Source organism: Trichechus manatus, unplaced genomic scaffold, assembly GCF_000243295.1.
Source record: "Trichechus manatus latirostris isolate Lorelei unplaced genomic scaffold, TriManLat1.0 scaffold00037, whole genome shotgun sequence".
In the NCBI taxonomy this organism is placed as follows: Eukaryota; Metazoa; Chordata; class Mammalia; order Sirenia; family Trichechidae; genus Trichechus; species Trichechus manatus.
The window spans coordinates 19,134,146-19,148,560 of NW_004443973.1; the positions used below are offsets into that span (position 1 = coordinate 19,134,146).

Below are 14,415 nucleotides of genomic sequence, written 5' to 3' on the forward strand. Positions count from 1 at the left end.
CCAAACCCCATGCTATTGAGTCGATTCCAACTCATAGCAACCCTATAGGACAGACTATAACTGTCCCATTGGGTTTCCAAGGAGTGGCTGGTGAATTCAAACTGCCGACATTTTGGTTAGCAGCCAAACACTTAAACCACTGCACCACAGGGGCTCCATATGCACCATTAAGAACCATGAAAAATATTAGTGAAATAGAACTCTGTGATAGCCATAGAAAAGGAACATACAAACTAGGTATGCTTTTTATCAGTAAATATTAGTAATCACTGATGATCTTCAAAAGAGTGTGAGGCTCACAAGAAAGATAAAGGGCTACCAAGTACTGGCAGTTAACCTCGTGCAGTAATTTAAGCAACCGAATGAGCCACCACAAGCTTCGTCCTAGAAGGAGTTAGTGGTTGAAATGAACTTGAGTCAGCGTCTGGCTTAGAGTAGTTAGTATTATTTGCTAAATAAACGGATGAGTCTCAAGATGTTAAAAGTACAATTTGAAATATAAGAGGGATGTCAATACTGAAAGATAGTTTTAACTTCCTACTTACTCCACATTCTTCGTCCAGTCTGGAGGGTTACTCATGGTCATAAATACACAATTGGTCAGAATAGTGCACATAATGAGCACATTGAATAAAGTGAAGAATATTGTTAAGGAATACAAAGTTCAATGAAACGTTTTACTTTCATGCACCATCATGCCATTCACAACAATGAAGTTTAGAACTTTTATGCTCTTATTATTTTATTATTTATTATTTATTTATTTTTTACCATTTCTGTAATTCAACAACCCCATACCTAGGCCATGCTATCAACTATTTTGAGCTTATTTAGGTGTCTTTAGTGATTAAAAAGATTGTTCTTGTTGCTGTGTACTGTCGAGTCAATTTCGACTCATATCAACCCTATAAGACAGACTAGAACTGCCCCTATAGGGTTTTTTAGACTGTAAATCTTATGGGAGCAGATTGCCAGGTCGTTTTTCCTGTGGTGCCAATCTTTCAGTTGGCAGCTGAGCACTTAACCATTGCACAGCCAGGGCTCCTTATTAAAAATATTAAAGGCAGGAAAATAAGTTCATGGGTGAATAAATAATTTATCAATGCAAGTTTTCTTAATGACAGACAGCTGAACAATTGAACTGCAAGCTCACTGTGTATGTCAACTCTGGCAAAAATTCAACAGGAGAATTCAAGTAATTAATCAAATGCATTGTAATTGCATTCTAAGTGTGACCCCGGAGGAATGCCTCATAATAAGGGCCTTTTCCGTCGTTTTTCTCATAGAATTCTAAATCGTACAAGAAGATGGCTGGTGTTAGCACTGGCATTTCTTGGGTTTGACTTTAGCCAAATACTTATTAAGTTCCCTGAATTTCAGTTGATGTGGCTATAAAAGTGAGAAAAAAGTAACTATTTGCCAGGATTGCTGTAAGGATCAAATTAGATTAAATATGTTAAAGTTCCCACAACTTAATGTCCCTGGGACATAGCAGATGCTCAATAAATTGCTTTTCTTACTTTCTGAATCATACAGAACACTGCTTATAACAAGCATGTGGTTTGTTTCACCCTATTCCACTTTACGTTTGTGGGCATAGTCAAAGTCCTTTAGTTTACTTCATACTGAAAAACAACAACAAAATTTGGTTAAGAAAATATTCAGTAGTTTGATAATCGAAATGATTTTCCTTCATATTTAATAAAAAGCACAATAAGGACAGTTGCAACTATGTAAATCATCAGTCTTTATCAATGTAAATTTAGATAACAATTATAAAAATCCCAGAGAGGAAATAAATGATATCCATGTCCCTTCTCACTCTTTGTTTTAAATCATCATATTACTTTCATATAACACAATACCAACACAACTTCAAGTGCAGTACTACGGGACAGTGAACAGCCAATGTCGCGTTAATCTAGAGGTGAAGTTTCTTTGCACCTGCAAATGGCTTTGTCAAAGCAATAATTTATTTTTCATTTTAATGGCAGTGATATAAGGCATATACTTAATTATCAGTTTCTTCAAATGCGTCCACAAGAAAACAGTCACAAATGAATGATGTGGATCAGCCACCTGAGGGCACTACAACCTAAAAAACACAGAAAAACACTATTTTGAAGAAGAGACAGATATTTTTACCTTATAGTGAAAAACAAATAAAAAGACAAAATTAAAGATGGCATGTTGTTACTGTATAAACTACAGGACCCTCTGTGTCTGCTGGCCTGCTATGCTCTACTGGAGAAAATAACAGCCCTGGCAGACTGGCACCGTTATAAATGCACGGTCACCAACCTCCACGGTCCTTAACACAGTCCTGTATTTCTCCACTTGGCTCCTTCTCCTACTCTCTGCAAAGATGATTCAAATATTCTCCACTCTCCTCACATCTCTAACCCTCTTCTTCCTTCTCTCTCAGTCTCAAGCAGATGATCTCATTGCCTAGAGAAAAGATAGCATCAGCCCACCATGTCTCCACTTCCCACCCCAAACTGATCAACCTCTCTGTATTGGCACCTATCCTTCCTTCCTGAAGTGTCCAGTCCCTCCACCCATATACTGGACATCTTCAACCTTTCCAGAAAACTTCAGCAATCTCTTATCTCTTCCTTTGCTTACCTTTAATGACACCCACTCTATTGGCCTCTTCCTATCAATACTTAAATATGCCTACATCTCCTACCTTAGAAAAAAAAATTTAAAAAAAAGTCTCCTATAACCCACAATCCTCTTCAATAATTTACAGTCCTACTCTCTTCTCCATTTCTTAGTCAAACTTCTTGAAAGAGCTGTTTATCTTTTCTTCATGTATCAATGACATCCTCAGCCTACAAGCCTGTTGAAATTTTTCTTTCTAAAGACAACAAACATCTCCTTGTCACTAAAAGCAAAAGGATAATTTTGAGTTCTTAGTTGACTTGATTTCTCAGCAGAATCAACAGGGGTTGATTGTTCCCTCTTTCATTATATTCTCTTCCCTTTGCTTTTACAAGTTCTCAACACTAGTTTTCTTCATGGGCAATGATTTTTCTGTATCCTTTGAGATATTGCATTTTCCTGGGGCTATATCCTAAGTCACCTTCTACTCTCTTGCTATACTCATCTAGTACAGCTCAACAACAAATGTAGCTTCAAGTACTATTTATAGATCCACTGATCTCAACTATTTCTCTACAGATTAGACCTCTGTTTTGAACTCTACACAAAGTCAGTTGTCCATATAGTATCTGTACCTACACATCTCATCTGCACTTCAAACTCATTTAGAGATTTTTAGTTCTAAACCTGAACTAAAAATCTTTTCATACCCACCTCTCCTCACCTCTGAAATACTGCTCTTTTGAGATCTCTAAATCTTAGAAAGTGTTCCATAGTCTTGCTGAGAAACTAAGAACAATCTTGGATTTCTCTTCCCAAATCTTCACATCAAAGTTAGCACCACTCTTGTCAATTCTGGCTGCTATCTCTGGATTCAGTCCATTTCATCTATCCTCAATCACTTTTTGGTCCGAGTGACCATCAGTTCTGACCTAGATTACTATGCCCACCCGTGGCAGTCGAGTCCCTTCCAACTCATGGTGACCTCTAAACTGCTCTCTCTGAATCCGTTAGGGTTCTTCCAGTCCATTCTACATACTTTATCAAAGTGACGTTTGTGAATGTAAATCTGATCAGTTCAATGACTTTCTGTTACTTAGTAAGATGATCACGTATCTTAACATAGATTCAAGATTCTAAGAGGTCTGACCTCTGTCTACTTCTGTTTCATCTTCTTTACTCTTCATGGCATTCTCTCCATTCCAATAATATTGTATGTGTTTTAGACTTCCATTGTAATGGGCTCTTTTGCAAATCAGTGTTTTTGAAAATGCCAGTCTCAGAGGCATAGGGAGGGTGACGAGTGCCCAGGGGGCCTATGACCACTCCTCCCTGAAAATGCTCTCTATTTAACCTTAACCAACTTGTACTTTTTCTTTCATACTCAAATCAAAAGTTATTTCAGTACAAAACTGTTCACAACAGCCCATGACCTGTTTAGGCCTCCCCACTCCCCTACAGTATTTTACATTATTTTTACATCCCTACAGAATTTTACAATATTCCTCCCAGGACTTATTTAAAAAATTTTTTTTTTCACTAGACTGTTAACTTCATGAGGGCAGGGACCTTGTCAATATTGTTCACCACTGTATCTACCATTTCTCACAGTGTAAGTTGACTGTAGAATCAAATTGATTTTGTAACTTATTACTAGATTTTTTTCCTTTTTAATGATTTTTGATGATGCATTTAGTAACATGGAATAAAAATTTGTCTTCACATATAATAAGTAAATAAGTTTGAATGGGAGGATAAACATAAAGTGGAAATTAAGCTTCATGAGATTTATGTCACATAATGGACTGAAACATAGCTTAATGACTCTTAAAAATATGTATTCTTTATAATGGTAGAATTTAGTTATATACAGTAAAATACATATTTCAATATTAATAATAGAATGAGTATTTTTCAGTAAGTCAGTTAATAAAAAATTATGCTAAAAAAACTGTTTTCCACATTTCATGACTACCATTTTAATAATAAAAATAAACTTAAGTTGAAAATTCTGACAGATACTCAAAAAGAAAATCAAATAAAATTATTTAACCTTTTTTAAAAAAAATAAGAGATAGCTAGAGTCAGGTTTTTATGCTTTTGGTTTCATAGGTGTCTCTAAATGTTTAAAAATTCATTAACTTTATTAATCACTGTGAACTTATTTTACCAGTGATATACTTTTCAAATTCCTGGATTTTGGTAAGTGACTGAAATAGCAGAATTTCAGCTATTCATAACAAATATATGTATGTGAAAAAATAACGTAGATATGAATTTTGTATTGGTGTTACCATACATTTCAAAAATATAGAAATGTCACATTGAGGAGGATTTCAAGGGGCTAGAACTAACAGCAAAATGCATTCTTCTTATATTATTTTCTAAATACTACATAGGCCGAGATATAAGCTGAGGTTCATTTTTCTAAATAACAATGTACCCCTGAACAATATTTCCTTAAGAGCTTTGGAATATAAAATAAATAGAAGCAGACTAACTTTATATAATATCAGGAAAAAATGATCTTTTAAATCTATTAATTTCCTTATAAACGCACTGCCATCCAATCAATTCTGACTCCCAGTGACCCTATAGGACACTGCCCCATAGAGTTTCCATGGGAAGCAGACTGCCGCATCTTTCTCCAGCAGAGCAGCCGGTGGGTTTGAACCACGGACCTTCTGGTTAGCAGCCAAGTGCTTTAACCACTGCATCACCAGGGCTCTTAATTTCCTTATACCAGGTATTAACAAAAATCTGTTAACCTATGGATTTACATTAGCCTGCCAGTTTCCAAATCTAAAATATTTCCTATATGGATACGATGAACAAAAGCCTCTTCAAGTTTATATGGTTTACTTTGTCTTTGACATGTAGCCTAGATGATTAAAGTACTGGCAGGCCTACGCTTATATCCATGAGCTTCAAAGTAAGGAACTGTGAATCAGATACATCCTTTACCTACCACGTGGGCTTCAGTAAGTTATTTAATTCTTTGATCCTTACTTTTCTTATATAAATGAAAATGGAAATGAAAACTTTCCTAATGAAAGTTTTTAACATAAAAATGGAGAATCCAAAACAGAGTAAATATCACTGCATATTTCTAAGCCCAGTAGAAATATTCATCAAGTAAATGTCAAATATTTACTATTCAACTCTTGAGTTATTTAGTTCTATTATTAACAAATTCCTATTTGCCAGTAGATAACTATGTAATAACTTCTGAGCATTGACAGCGGATGAAATGGAAATTCTAAGCTGTTTCCACCCCTCCCCCTTTCTTATATCCCTTGCCTTCAGGATGGTTCCGACTCATGGTGACCTCATGTGTTACAGAGTTTTCTTGGCTGCAATCTTTACAATAGCAGATTGTCTAGTCTTTTTTCCTTTCCTACATACCTGTATAGTCTTTTGCATGGAAAGCCATGATGTGTCTGATTTCTATACAGATTTTTTTCCCTTTTTAATGATTCTTGATGATGCATTTAATGATGTAGAACAAAAGAAAAAAGAAAACCAACAGGACAAAATTTGTGTATAGAAACCAGATAAATTTGGGATGAAACCCATTTTTCTTATTTAATCAATTAGTAAGTTGGAGCCACTGAATAGAGCCTTTGAAATGCATAGAGATAGAAATGCTGATAATGCCCCCAGTTGATTATACCTAAAACCCTTTGCTGTTGAGTTGATTCCGACTCATAGTGCCCCTATAGGACAGAGTAAAACTGCCCCATAGAGTTTCCAAGGAATGGCTGGTGGATTTGAACTGCCGACCTTTTGGTTAGCAGTCCAGCTCTTAACCACTGCACCAACAGGGTTCCTTATTATACCTGGAGCTTCAGAAATTGTTTTTCTTTTGTTGAATGGGCTGGGAATAAGGAGATCTGGTATGAAGTCTTAACTCTGCCATAGATATAAAGCATAGCCTTAGAAAAGCACTAAGCATCTCTGAGCCTCAATTAACTCATCTGTAAAATGAGAAGACTGAGTTTTGATCACATCGTGTTTTGGTCACTTACATCTCCAAACTCTGGTGCTTTACAAAATAGTTTGTTTTCAAAGCCAAGCCAGAACAGAGTGGCGATTTGCATAGGATTGTTTGTGGAATTTCTTATGCAATATGAGACATTTCCTTTTGCTAACCTTGCAGCAGTTGCTACTAGAATTGCAGCTACTACTACCAGCAATAGCTGTGATAGCTACTATTTATCAAGAACCTACTAAGTGTCAGTCATGGTGCTAAGAACATACATTTTATTATTATGGATATATAAATTATAATTTTAAAGATGAGACTGACTCAAAGAAGCTGGAGTAACTTTGCTTAAGCCCACCTAGCTAGTAAGTAAATCTCAAAGGTGGGGTTTAATCTAGATTTTCTGATACCATAACCTGTGGCCTAATAGAGTTTCATGACTTTAAATCCCATCTATACACTGACCTCTCTCAAAGGTCTATTTCCAGTTCCAATCCTTTCCTGAACTCCAGACTTGTATATACACCTAACTCTATAACACATCCATTGGATATCTAATAGGTATCTAAAAAATAACATGTTCCAAATGAAGCTCTTGATTTTATCCACCAAATTGCTCCATCTGAAGTCTTCCCAAGCTCAGTAAACAGCAACTCCATTTTTCTTTCTGAACTAGACTAAACACTTGGCATCATCCTTAGCTCCTCTCATTCCCATATAGTCCACAGCCAATTGCTCAGCAAAGCCTGGAGGCTCTCATGTAAAATACACCTAAATTTAATGACATTTTACCACCTTCATTGTTTCTACCATAGCCCAAGCCACCATTATCTCTTGCCTGAACGATTATAGTAGGCCCTGATCCATTTCCTTGCTTTCACCTTTTGCACAGTATGCAGTCTATTCTCCATGCAGCAGCCAGAGTGATCCTTTTAAAATGTGTCAGGTCATGATACTCTTCTGCTGAAAACTCTCAAATCATCAATTCCAATCTCATTCAGGGTAAATTCAGAGTCTTTACCATAGTCTATAACGTCGGCCCTTGACCTCCACTCTCACTGACTTCAGCCCCTCTGGTCTTGAAGATTCTTGAACACACTAAGTGTACTTCCACCTTTGTACTTTGTACTTTTCCTTCATACTTGCTGTTCCCCTTGCACTTACTCTTCTCCAAGATTTCCATGGAAACTTTTCAGAGAGAACTTCCATGATCATATCATCTAAAACAGTTCCTTGTCACTCTTCTCTTTTACACTGATTTATTTTTCTTAATTGCACTTATCACTAGCTGACATATGATTTATTTATTATCTTTCTCTGCCCAACTCCCCCAACACATTCATGAATATAACTACACAAAAGCAGAGATTTTGTATTTTTCAATGTTGCATTCCAATGCCTAGAAGAATATCTGTCACATGGTTAAAAAAAACATACAAAATCTGTTGCCGTTGAGTCGATTCCAACTCACAGTGACCCTATAGGACAAAGTAGAACCGCCCCACAAGGTTTCCAAGGAGCAGCTGGCAGATTCGAACTGACGACCTTTTGGTTAGCTCGCTGTAGCTCTTAACTACTGTGCCACCACATAGTAGCACTCAGTAAATACTTACAAATGAATGAATGAATTAGTAATGAATGTAAAATAAAGGAGGAGAATGCGCATATTAAGTTAGAATAATAAAAACCGACAAGAAACACATCTAGAAGTCTGACAGAAAATTTTAGGAATATAGACTATTTTTAACTTGCTAACTTTGTAGAATATATGCTTTATTTAACTATCAAAACAAGATACTAGGCACATCAAAGCATTTTCAGTTTTCAAAATATACCTTGGCAAAAGCACAGTAAGCATAACTTCCCATTCTGCCAAAATAAAGAAACAAAGCTATTTTGGCATGCAATAGCTCCTAACGAAGATAACAGCTCTTTACGAATTGTCAGGCATTTTGTTGTAACCAACTCGATGGCAATTTTAGTTTGGCTTTTGGTTTATTGGAAATAAAGTATCAGTATAAGTTTAAGATACCAATTTCTTTATTGTGGATGGCCATTTGCTGGTTTATAAACTAATAATAATAAACATACAAGGACCTCCAAATTGTGCCAAAACCCATAGTGACCCTTCCCAAACATTTTTTAATTACAGAAAAGGGCACTGTGCTTAAAGACAGAAAAGCAGGATTTGAGACTAGGGTTGTGTTTGGAGGAATAAAAGACAAAATCATTGGGAAAACCAGCTGCAAACTCTACAGTATTACATAAATCTATATTTATCAGGACCTCTGATCAATTGTGCCACTATCAACATGAGACTGAAAGATATATCCATCATAGACTATAAGCCCACCTGCTTTTTCTTTTCTCGTATCTCTACTCCAAGGTGAGCCATCTGAAATATAATATTCTAATTCAGTCAATTAGAGAGTAAAAAACAAAACAAAACAAAAAACCACTCTTCTACAATGGAAGAAATTTGTGGCTATAAACAATTTGTAAGCTGATTGGAGAGTCAACAGATCAGCTTGGGATACTATTCCTTGGTTGGTTTCATATTGCAACTTGCTTCATTGCAGGCCACCTAACAACTTTGCCCCGTAGATACTGAGTTCTTTCTTCTAGGTTCCAAGTGCAAACCCTCAAAATCAAAAGTTATAAAACTGCTGTCTCCCTCTACCACTGAGAGTCTCTTTTACAAAAAAAAAAAGAAAAAAAATACAAAACAGAAACAAATCCATTGCTGTCAAGTCAATTCTGACTCATGGCAACCCCGTGTGTTACAGAGCAGAACTGAGCTCCATAGAGTTTTCTTGGCTGTTATCTTTACGAAGCAGATCACCAGGCCTTTTTTCTGTGGTGCCACTGGGTAGGTTCGAAACACTAACCTCTCTATTAGTAATCGAATGCAAACCATTTGTGCCACCCAAGAATCTTATGTCTCTCTTTCTACAGGGTCTCAGATTGGTATTCTTGGGTTCCATGAACCTCCTAGGTTTTTTCTGGGTAGGGATAATAGCTTTTATGGGGTTTTCAAAGAAATATATGATCTCCCCATAAAAGTTTCTTTTAAAAAAAGTGCCCTTTTCTTTAATACTGAGCTTTCCTAATTCCATCTCATCATTCAGATATAGGAGAAAATAAATTTTTCTGATCCACTCAAATCTGCCCTCTGTTGCTTGCTTTGTGTCTGATTCTCTAACCTCTCATTCATTAGTCATTTATTTATTCAATATGTGCTGTCTCACCGCCTACTACAGAGCATGAGGATAAATCCCTAGTTCTCCATATAATTTCACAAATAAATTATGTTTATATAAGGGGTATATAATTATTTAAACATATAATAAGTAATTTATGGAAGGGTTTATTCAGTGGACAGATTATAAATACTCATAATCTATCCATTCCTCATACGGACTCAAAGACATTTTTTTCTCTCTCACAACTGAGTTCTCTTACTTGAAAAACAGTGGCAAAATACTATTGCTAAAGGTAATTCATAAGAAATTATAAAATTTTAAAACATAAAACAGGAATATCAAATGAAAATATGTTTATGTCTATGCAAAACTTAGGGAAAAAAATAAACTGGAGGTTGAAAGGAGACTGAATTCCAGAATCACATGCTTCTGTGGACATTGTTTATCCCATTGCCGGGCAAGCCTGGGGACGTGCTTTCCACCTGCTCTGCTCAGAACTTTGAAGAGTTCGCTGAGCAGCACTTATCAATTTCCTGAATTTCCTACCTTATCTAATTCAAATATTTTGTCATCCTGCTAGCACTGGTGAGCTTATATACTGCAAGAGCCAGGCTCTGGGCTGACCACGTCATGGAAACTCAGAGAGTGACATTAACAGAAGAAAGAACATTAAAGGTTGCTCTAAAACTTTGCTTAAATTTCCGTTTCCCTTTCCTTACCTCTGGTTCTTGATGCACATCAGTCTTCATACCAAGCCTTCTGCATTCTTCCTGGAAGTGCCCTTGCCTCTCACAGCCACAGTCTTCTAATTTTTGTTTCCTTGGCCTTTCCAGGCTTGGCAGTCAGCCAGACCACTATTTCTGGCTTGGAATAAAACTTCTCATTCCTAACTATTCTATCTAACTTCCAGGAGTAAACCAAATTATCATATTCCACCAAGGGGACATAAATCCAATTTCCAGAAAGTAGATATTTCAAATACGGGGAATGAAAAATAAAATGAGGAAGTATATGGGCAGACAGACATTAAGCCTTTGGGTTGCAATAACTGTAGCAGAACCTGTTCCTTGAATGAAACATAGGCACAAATGCCAAGAGAAAGGACAGAAGGACGGAAGGAAGGAGAAAGAGAAAGGAAGAAAGAGGGAAATCAATGGGAATGCTGCTGGGAAAGTAATTTTAAGAAGTACTTGACAGGTTAGAGTTTATTCATACAGTCACGCTTTTTAAACATTTACTAACTTAAAGCTTTCAAATGCTGAAATAAAAAGCAAACAGTAATAAAATTCAGACCTAAAAATATCAATTAAAGTTATATATATATCTTCCAAGTGGAAAAGCAGCAAAGAAAATTAGTTCCTGAAGTTTACTCTATTATACAACATTGTAAAATTGAAGACATGTAATAGGGTCAAAATTAATGGAGACGGTGTGGCTGTCACAAGCAATTCATAAGGAAGCAGCGAAGAGAAAGAAAGGCAGTAGTGAGTCAGGTAAAGGAGAAATAGTTGGAAGGTGAGGAAAAATCGTATACTTACCTATGATCCCATTTATGCACTGTGCTAATTATTGAGTAAGAAGAAAGAAAAAGAAAGAGTACGTAACACTGCTAGCCATATCTATTTTGAAAAATGTCCTATTCAATAATTCAGTCAATAAGCAAAATTATATTAAGTGACTACTTGAAAAAAGGATATGAATGTACCAAAATCTTAATAGCTAATTTTCTAATTGGGTTGAAGGGAGTTAAAATGTACAGGGCAGGGGTGGCACTGAATCGAGAGATTGCTTTCCCTTTATTCAATACTATAAACGTCTGAAAAAGAAAACACAACACATAAAACAGAATTTAGGATTTATATTAAAGACACTTTAAGAGAAACGTGAGACCATTATTTAGAAATAATTGCTCCATAAAACAATGCAGTAATATACTAATCACCAATGTATGAAATGACGATAGGTGCTATTTCTTTCTGAGCACCAAAAATTCTCCTAAATTTGATAAGTTACATGAGGATTTAAAGAAGAAAATCTATGGTCAATATTATAGGAATTCTAAGCATTTTTATTGAGTTTTACTATCAGTTTTTGCTAACTGCATTTATAATTCACATACAACACAAAAGTGAAGGTTTAACTACTTCAGTTAGAGAAAAGCTTTCCCATGGGAGCTTCAGGGTTTTCCAGGTGTGTTCTTTGCTCAAACTTTTTTTTTTTTTGTCACTTACAAATCACTTGCTGTGTTTGCTTCTGTAGGGTCTGGAAAGGGCAAAAATCTATGGGATGAAGACAGAAATCTGCCGAACATCAAGGTAGCTTTTATAGACATAGAGATTGTAAAGAAATATTTAGATACTACTCATTGAAATACAAAGTCAATTGATCATAAATGGTTCCTGGTTTTCACTTTTGCTTTATCACATTTAAGAGAATTGGAGTTAATTTTCACTCTATTTAGGAATATAAACTAGCACTCAAGGAGGCAAATAGCTTTTGCCCTTCTCCAATTTCCTCACTGCATGATGACTCTACTTTTCTGCCTATCCCAGGTATGTAAGCACAGATAGGTGCTTTCTAAAGACTTCTAAGTTTATGGGCCCATTACATGGTCAGGTCCACCTCACATCCTAGTGATACTTTAGATGGAAGAGAAGAGGCACAATACTCTTTACCAGACACCTTGAGACTAGCCCAGAACCAACTAGTAAGTAGGGCAAGGAAAGGCAACTTGACTAAGAACTCACTTTCTTATTGATATAGTATGGGTCCAGATCCTCCAGGGGCTCTGACACCATCTCTGGAGGAATGTCTCCATAAATAAATGGAAGGGATTTTCCTGCTTCCAAGTCACTATTTGGCTTTGGGCCATTTTCATCATCTTCATCCTTGCGCTCTTGTTTGGGTCTCTTAGCTTTCTCTTCTGCAATGCGTTGTTCAATAGCAGCAAGGGATTCCCTGGTGAAGAAGCGGAAGCTGTCAGGTCCTGGAGGTACCAGCACTGACTGTGCCATCTTTTCATCCTGCTCCTTTAATCACTGTTTAGCTCCTTGCATAAGAAAGTGCTATAGAAACAAGGGAAAAAAAGCCATGGCCATTAGGATAAAAGGTAACTGCAGCAGTTACATGACATTGAGCTAAAATATATGAACCAAGATTTTTATAATTTTTTTAAAAAGAAGCTGTATTTGGCATTCAGAGAATTCTCATGCATGCATACATTTGCTTGCATGGAGATCTATCTTTCACATTCAGTAGGTGTCTATGATGTAATCTAATCTCCCACACCCAAAATGTTTTAAGTGATTTTGTTACTTGGGGAAAAATATTCAATTCAGAGCTCGGAAATGGAGGATACTGCTTTATGCTTGCTGTTTCACTTGTGTGAATATTTTGGCAGCCATCTTTTTCAGCATCCTTTCTAAAAAAATATCAGAGATTCAAAACAAGAGATGAAGAACTGCAAAATTGTAGAATACAAGCTTATGAGGATCTTGCACATATATCTTTTATTTTTCCACGTTCGCTTTGGCCCACTTTACCACCTTTTAAAAGCTTACTCAAAATCAACGTACCTGGCTGGGAAAGAGCTCTGGAGATCCTGAAATCCCAGGCTATGGAAACATAAGTAGACCCTGCTGAAAGCAAGGGAAGGGGAAGGAGCAGGGGATGCCTGATTGTGATGGAACTGTTCGGAAGCTGCACAGGAAGGGACCCAGCTCCTGCCAAACCCAGCAGGAAGTCACCTACGTCAGAGGTCTGGAGCTTGGACTCCTGGCTTAGCAACCTGCTGCTAGTTAGCATAACTGCTTCTCAAATTAACAAATTTGCAGTACCTTAGGAAATACTGTAGCAAGGACCCATTTTCTCTAATAGTGCCTATTTCACAAAAAGTCCAGCATAGCAGTCAGAGTGGCCATTTCAGAATTTGGACTTTAAGAAAATAAGAAGTTTAAGATAGTTTATCTTTTAAGCAAACTCCTATTATATGGGTTTTTGCTATAACATAATTGAGTTTTACTGGTGTTCTAATCATATTTTACTATACTAAAGTATATAACTCAACACAACACAGAATCATTCTAAATTGTTATCTTTGAACCAGCAGAAGGAGCTTCTATTCTGTTTAAAACAACACAACCGAAAGGCTTGACTCCTGAATGCCATCTGTACAAAATCATTTGTCCATGCTTTCCTTTAAAAAAAAAAAAAAAAATCAATCCATTTAAACCCTCACGCTACACAGGAATGAGAGTTGCCATTTAAATATATAAAATGCATTCTCTAAGAGTAAAATTCATTAATATCTAGTTAATCTTTGCAGTACATGCCAGACAAAACACAGGGAAATCTAAAATAACATATGCTATTGTACCATTTCCATAAAATTTTCTTTTGAAGTAGAGCTTTCAGACACCAGCAGGGCTATAACGAGTTGCTATTAGCAGACTGACCTCTCAGTATCATAGTGCCTCCAGAACATCCCTCCTTTTCCTCATCCATCCCCAGAGACCCCTCATGCCTAGCTACAGGCATAGGCTTGAAGATGGTCCCTGCACTCTTGGGAAGGAAACTGCCATACCTGGATGCTCTAATTGGAGACACATGCTAAGACATGCAGCC

General features: G+C 36.5%; 1 protein-coding gene across 10 annotated transcripts in view; it reads right to left on the reverse strand.

Annotated features, from left to right (window-relative positions):
* SCN2A (sodium voltage-gated channel alpha subunit 2) overlaps window positions 1-14,415 on the reverse strand; it is a 164,208-nt gene that overhangs the window by 90,293 nt on the left and 59,500 nt on the right. For 8 of the 10 annotated variants that reach the window (XM_004375564.2, XM_023730608.1, XM_023730607.1 and 5 more), the window contains exons 1-3: window positions 12,540-12,935; window positions 11,490-11,608; window positions 546-635 (exon numbers count right to left, since the gene is read on the reverse strand). In XM_004375564.2, the coding sequence (XP_004375621.1) occupies window positions 546-635; window positions 11,490-11,608; window positions 12,540-12,806 (476 nt within the window). In that variant the 5' untranslated portion in view covers window positions 12,807-12,935. Of the gene's footprint in view, window positions 1-545; window positions 636-11,489; window positions 11,609-12,539; window positions 12,936-14,415 lie in introns of those variants that run through there. The other 2 variants (XM_004375562.1, XM_004375563.1) reach the window with 1 other exon arrangement.